The sequence below is a fragment of the Bos mutus genome, chromosome 5, assembly GCF_027580195.1.
Source record: "Bos mutus isolate GX-2022 chromosome 5, NWIPB_WYAK_1.1, whole genome shotgun sequence".
Lineage (NCBI taxonomy): Eukaryota > Metazoa > Chordata > Mammalia > Artiodactyla > Bovidae > Bos > Bos mutus.
The window spans coordinates 100,844,857-100,851,978 of record NC_091621.1 but is presented as its reverse complement, the minus strand read 5'-3'; the positions used below and the strand labels follow the sequence as shown (position 1 = coordinate 100,851,978).

The following is a 7,122-nucleotide window of genomic DNA, read 5'->3' as shown; positions in this document are numbered from 1 at the left end:
GCAGGTTCACCTGTGGTCCCCTGTGGGGTGCGGTCAGCTGTCAGCTGGGGCGTCTGGGGTGGCCGGGAAGTCCAGGCGCTAGTCCCCCCGCTGTCCCTGGCCTGGTCCCCTCTGAGTCAGGCTGCCAGAGCTCCCTGGGTCAGCCGGATGGCTCGGGTCAGGAGGGCCGTGGGCTGTGTGCCCAGACACTGTCCACCGGGCTGAGTGGGGAGGACCAGCCTGAGGCCGGTGAGTGCCCGAGGCTGCCACCTGCTTTCTCACCGGGGGGCAGGTGGGGACTGTGCACCCAGTGACTCCATGAGCACTGGCCCTTTCTGGAGTGAGGAGGCCCCACACGGCCCGGTCCTGGCCCGCCTGCCTACCGACACCCCTGGGGCCCGGAGCACACCATGCCAGTGCCGAGGGGCTGCAGGGGGTTGGAAACGAAGCCACCATGTGGCTTCACGGGGAGAAGCGTGGTGGGGATGGGTCCTTGTCCTCTGGGGCTCCGCGGCCCTGCAGGTGTGGGTGGCTGGGACGCCCCAGCCCGAGCCGAGATGCTTCAGAGGCTCACCCGCCTCCAGTCTCCGCAGCCTGCACGGCCCACGGACGGCCCGGGGGCCCGAAAGGCCACCTGAGGTGGCCCCTGAGGGGTCTGACCTAGTGCGGGCGCCCCTTCCCCCCCTCGCTTAGCACCAGGTTGGGAGGAGACGCTCGGGTGCAAAGAACCTGGAGCAGGACAGCCAGACCTTTGTTGAGTCAATGAGTGAACACAGGGCCTCTCGGGACGGGCGCCCGCCAGCGAGGAGGGCGCCTCGGAGGGGCGCCCAGGACAGAGCCCGCCTCCCGCAGGGCAGGGGTGCGGGCTGAGAGGGAGGCGTGGGGACATGGCACAGGGCTGGGGGTGCAGGGCGAGGGGCCCGGGGTGCAGGCGGGCCGGGGGCCCAGGCTCCATAAGAAACACCAAGCTGAGGATGCACAGGTTCGCTAAAATAGCTCTGTATACAAGGTCCCGCGTCTACGTGGAGGTTTTCAAAGGAACGAGCCACATTCTGGGGGCCGCGGGGCCCAGGCGCGTCGCTCCGGCCCTGGTGCTCGGCGTCACGGGGTCCACAGGCCGCTGCCCGGCTCGTCGCCGAGGGGCACGAAGGAGGCGCCCTGCAGGACGGCGGCACAGAAGGAGCGGCAGCGCTTGCAAGGACCAGCTGGCGGCAGCGAGCCACGGCACACCAGGCAGGGTGCTGGGAGGGCCCTTGGCAACCCTGCAGCAGAGAGAGAGGGAGAGGAGGGTCCTGAGACTGCGCCCGCCACCCTCAGGGATGGCGCCCGCCTCCGCCCGGATCGCGCCCACCCAGCCCCGGCCATGCCCACATGCCAGGCCCTGCCTGCCCGCCCCTTATCGCGCCCCCCGAGGCCACCCACCAACTTCCAGATTGCTCTGGTCAGTCCGTGAGGTCACGTCCACCACCCTAGACCAGGCCCACTGGTCCTGCCCCAGAACCTCGTCTCTGGCCACAGTCACGGGTCCCTGAGACTCTGCGCCCCAGGGCGTGCCCCCCTCGGACTCGCCCCCCTAAGGGCAGCCCTCACCCACTGCGAGGCGCTGGTCTCCCCAGAGGTCAGTCCCAGCTGGCTTCCAAGCCCACTCGCTCCCACACTCGCTCCCCGCTACCAGAAAAGCCGGGACCTCCACTCGAGACCAGGGGGCAAGGCCCTGGGGCCTGTGCTCATCTTCTCCGCCCCAGGAGAGGAGTCCCAGTTAGGGGCAGTGAGCAAACCCAGGGACTCTCCTAGGAGGTTATGAGCACACTCAAGATGGCTAGAGCCCACAGCCCATTGGCACCCACGAGCCTCCCCCCAAAGCCCGCCTGGCGTCCAGCCTCAGGAGCAGGGCCCCTGGACTGCCCCTCAGGGCCCGCGTAGGAGACCCGGCCAAGGACGCCTGCTGACCACGAGGGTGCTGGCTCCAGGGCCCTGTGGGCACAGGATGGGACTGCGGGACCCTTGTTCCCCACCCCCATCCCGCCTCCTCCCCTGCTGCTCAGACAGCAGCCACGTCCTCCAGAAGGACACAGTCCTCCGGCCCCGCACTGCGGAGCCTGGACGCCTGGAGCCCCATTGAGCGCTGGTGTTTCTCTAGAATTTCCCCAGTTCCTCCGACAGCCCAGGGGTGTGAGCCAGCCAGCAGGTGGGGTCAGTGCCCTCCAAGAGGCTGGACCGCCCCCCAGAACCAAGGGGCGAGGCTCCCGCAGCCTGTCCTTGCTCTCGGCGGCCGCATCTGCAGTCTTTCTCAGGGAGCCGGGTGGACCTGCACCGCGCACCCACCTCTCCCCTGCGTGCCTGCTGTGACTCAGCCTGGGGCTGCCAGGCCTCAGAAGGCTGACTCCGGGCGAGCTGCAGCCTGTGCCCGGGCCAGCGAGGGCGTGGGGGCTTCCCCAGGCTCTCCCGGCCTCGGGCCCAGCCCAGGGGTGCCACGGGCTGAGCTGCCACACCAGCTGGAGCCACCCGCAGCCCTGCCGGTAGCCTGGCTGAGTCACTTCTCCCCAGGGGCAGGCGGGGTGGGAGGGGCCGCCCGGTTCCTATGCAAAGCAGCACGCCGCTTCCCGGAGCCTGGAGCAATGCTGAGCCCAGCCCAAGGACAGGGCCTCCCCAGGGACAGGAGCTAGCCTGTCCTGCGGGGTGCGCTGGGGCTTGCATGGCACGTGGGGGTGCGGGAAGCCGGGGCAGGGGGCTGCATCTTCAGGGGAGCAGGCACAGAGGCCAAGGGGCAGGTCTGTGCAGTCCAGGCCTAACAGGCGTGGGGCTGGCCTGGCCGGGCCAGACCTGGGAAGGGTCAGGCCCTCAGGGCAGAGGGGCGCTGCGCGGTCCATTAGGGGCTGGGGGGTCACTGAGACACAGGGGAGCCCTGCGCTGCACATCCTGGGGTGAAGAAGGGGGCGTGACGGGAGCGCATGGAGGCCCCAAAGTGGGGGGTGTCCACTCAGGAGCTGGTGCTCTGGATCCAAATCAGTCCTTCTGGGAAAAAACAGCAACCTGAACTGACTCTTTGGAAAAGACTCTGATGCTGGGAAAGATTGAAGGCGGGAGGAGAAGGGGACGACAGAGGATGAGACAGTTGGACGGCATCACAGACGCGATGGACATGAGTTTGAGTGAACTCCAGACGTTGATGATGGACAGGGAGGCCTGGCGTGCTGCAGTCCATGGGGTCGCAGAGCTGGACACGACTGAGCGACTGAACTGAACTGACCATGAAACCTGAAAAACGCCTTCTTAAAAGCAACAGAAGGCAAAAAGCAAGAAACAACAAGGTGAAGTCCGCAGGGATCAGCCTTGGTGGACTGGGGCCACCTGGGCCGAGGTTCCAAGGCTTTAGGGGTTGGGGAGGCAGAAGACTACCCCCACGAGGGGTGAGAGGCACCCTGCCCCTCAAAAAGTGGCAACCCCAAAAGATTACACCATGGCAAGCCCAAAACACACCTTCCTGGCCCCAGGGAGCGTGAGGCGAGTTCTTCGTGCTGAGCAGGGTGGGTGGAAATCCCAGGGAGATTGCCCTGAGCCAGTCCCAAACAGGAAACAGGTCTGGCGACAAGTTCTCATCCCTGGGCTTGGGGCGGGGTGCGGAGGGCACCAAGCCTCAGACTATGAGCTTAAAGTGATGCGGGTGGCCTCGCTCAGGAGATGGAAGATGAGGGGCCGGGGAGGGGGTTCTGCTGGGGCACACACGGCTCTCTGAGGGGACGCGCCCGCATCCTGGAAGGAATGCAGACTCCCCGCAATCAGTTTCTTAAAGAAAATGATCCGTCTCTAGCAATCAGTTTCTTAAAGAAAATGATCCGTCTCTAGTAAACTGTGAGAGTGCCAGCAGAAACAGAACATGGCCTGAGACCTCACAAGCTGATGGAATTATCAGACTCAGAACACTACATGATTTCAATACGAGTTAGAGATTTTAGGCAAAGGAAAGGAGTTATAGAGAATAGGAAACAGAACGTGACCTGAGACCTCACAAGCTGATAGAATTATCAGACTCAGAACACTACATGATTTCAGTACGAGTTAGAGATTTTAGGCAAAGGAAAGGAATTATAGAGAATAGCCAAATTTATTAAAAAGTAGCGTTTCTAAAAAATGACTCTATAATAACTAAAACCTTTCATTGGATGGGATTCACGGTTCTCTAGACTCTGAGGACAGATGATCTGGAAGGCAGAGGAGGAGCCTAAGCTGGTGGCCCTGCAGGAAACCAAAAGGCGACTGGGAGGTGAAGTGACACGGGAGGTGGGTAGGGACGGGGAGGGCGGGGGGTGGGCAATCACCCCCGAGCTCCCAAGGCAAGGAGAGGCGGCGGGGCGGAGGCGGTACTCAAAGGGTTAAAGGCTGAGCGCTTCTCACAAACCATTAAAGACACGAGTGTGCCGATTAATAAAGCTTGGAGATTTCCAGTTTGAGTAAATACAAATAAAACCCCACACCCAGACCAGTCCTTAAAACAGTCGGAAATTTTGCAGGCAAGTAAGGCAGTTCAGTTTTGGAAAGCCGTGGACTTGTCCGAGTGTCTGAGAGCCGCGGCGACAGCCAAGGAGAAAGATGCTGAGAGGCCCCACTGGGCGCCCACTGCAGAGAGCCTGTCTCTTTCAAGGTGAGATTCCGAAAGAGGATAGATGAGAGCTTCCGTAGGGGAGTCTGAGACCTGGGGAGGGTGCAGGGTGCAGAGCTGCCGTGTGGTCTGAACACACAGTACTAATGTCCCTTGTCTCCAAGCCCCAAGGTCACTGTATTGTCCTGCTGCTGCTAAGTCGCTCCATCGTGCCCAACTCTTTGCGACCCCATGGACTGCAGCCCTCCAGGCTCCTCTGTCCATGGGAGTCTCCAGGCAAAAAACATTGGAGTGGGTTGCCATGCCCTCCTCCAAGGGATCTTCCCAACCCAGGGAGTGAACCTGTGTCTCTTAGTCTCCTGCGTTGGCAGGCAGGTTCTTTACTTTGTCTGGGCAGGAGTAAAAGTAGGATTTTCGGAACTTTAGACATTAACCTCAGCATGCAGCTAGTCATTTCTATGCAACAGCTAAAAGACCAGAGACAGAGTGTGTGACCTCCAAACCAGAAGGAGGAGAAACTGAAATGACAAAAACATTAATGAAAATAAAGCAAAGAGAAAGATGAACACGAGCTGGAGAAGGATAAACAGACATCAGATGCAATCAAATGAGAGGTCCTGAGGGCGTGAGGCTCCACTTCCCTCCAACACTTCGGTCTCACCCGTTTCTCCCAGTAGGCTTCAAATGTGACTCCCCTCACCTATGGAAGGGGACTCAAGCTGGCTGGACATTTTACTATGTGCCAGGTACTGCTGGACACGATAAAGCAGCCAATGCCAGAGCTAGAAAGTGATGGAGCTGGGATTTAGAACACTGGCTCAGCAGGTGTGCCCCGGCCCCAGGCAGACCCCTCACGTCACATCAGGACGGGCTTGTGGCCAGCAGGACAGGGCAGAAGTGACCCAGTGTGACTTCTCAGGCTGAGCCACAGAAGACATGACTCCAGGGCCTGTGTGGAATTTCTTGTTCTGCGGATGCTCCACCTGCCGTGAGGTCACTCAGGCGGCCCTTTGGAGAGTCCGTGAGGTGAGGACGTGAGGCCTCCAGCCCTCGTCCGGGTGAGAGAACTCTTGGAAAGCAGACCCCCACCCCCGGCCCAGTCAAGCCTTCACGTGACCCAGCCTCAGCCACGGCCTTGACCGAACCTCATGCAAGACCTGGGCTTGGACCACAAGGTTAAGGCCGTCTCGGATCCCTGGCCCTCAGAAACGTGTTGGGCAAGCGGTGTTTGTTGTTCTGGAGTAATCTGTGTGCACAATCCACGCCATCTGTGTACACAGACGATCACACAGGATGGAAATGCGAAACGCGCTGGTTAAGAGCGGGGTCAGTTTGGGTTCAGAGTTTCGGTGCTCTTGCCCTCTGAGACAGACTGCATTCTGTCTGTGGAGTGTGTCTCTCCCAGAATAAACCCACTTTCACTCTAAAAAAAAAGAAATCAGATTTTATGCAGAGAAATATGTAAGACCCAAGATTAGGGAGTGACTGAAAAGAAAACATACACCCAGGAAAATTCGAACCAAAATAAAGTTAATAACAGAGTCTGAAGAAACGCAGAGCAAAAGTTGTCAGGATCGTAAGAAGCCGATGTGTCCCCAAAGGTTGTCATCATACTTGGGACGTGCAGACAAGAAAAAGCAGAAAGAACACGGAAGATGTGAACGCCACACTAAAGACCCGGCCGCGCTTGTGACACTCGGCAAGCACGGAGCACGCTCTGGCCTCCAACACCCCACACGAAGCTCTGCTGCCGCAGTGACCCAGCTCCGGTCGAAACGTGATTATGCCGACAAGAAAAATCCATGCCACGTCCAAAATCTGATGCGAATGTACTGAAAGGAAACCGATTTCTAAATGACCTAGAGATCAAAGAAATAATTGTACTGAAAACTAGAAAATGTTGATCTGAATAATACCCCAAACACTGCATTTCAAAAATTTTCAGATAATTAAAGCAGAAAATAAAGGGTAATTGCCAACCTTAACTTGCCTGTCATGTATCAAAAAGAAGAAATGCCAAATATTAAGATCCAACCAGCTTGTAGCTCAAGAAGTTAGAAGAAAAACAAACCCAAATAACAAATGCCTACTTAGGTCTTCTGTCCATTTTTTGATTGGGTTGCTTGTTTGTTTATTTTTTAATATTGAGCTGCATCAGCTGTTTGTATATTTTGGAGGTTAATCCATTGTCACTTGCTTGATTTGGAAATATTAAATAGCTACTGGGAGGCTGCTGTGCCGACAGGGAGCTCAGCTCAGTGCTCTGCGGGGACCGAGCCGGATGGGGTTGGGCGGGGGGAGGGAGGTCCATGAGGGCGGGACATATGTATACACATGGCTGAGCCACCTCAGTGTACAGCAGAGACCAACACAACATCTTAAAGCAATTACACCCCAATTAAATATATATATGCACACACCAAGTGAGTGAAAGTCGCTCAGTTGGGTCTGACTCTTTGCAACCTGTCCATGGAGTTCTCCAGGCCAGACTACTGGAGCGGGTAGCTGTTCCCTTCTCCAGGGGATCTTCCCAAACTAGGATC

The 7,122-nt window shown here is 58.4% G+C and overlaps 1 protein-coding gene across 1 annotated transcript in view; it reads right to left on the bottom strand.

Annotated features, from left to right (window-relative positions):
* Positions 1–868: 868 nt before the first annotated feature.
* TTLL8 (tubulin tyrosine ligase like 8) overlaps positions 869–7,122 on the bottom strand; it is a 58,511-nt gene continuing 52,257 nt past the window's right edge. Inside the window, exon 14 of the mRNA XM_070370145.1 lies at positions 869–1,241. Within this exon, the coding sequence (XP_070226246.1) occupies positions 1,081–1,241 (161 nt within the window). The 3' untranslated portion in view covers positions 869–1,080. The remainder of the gene's footprint in view (positions 1,242–7,122) is intronic.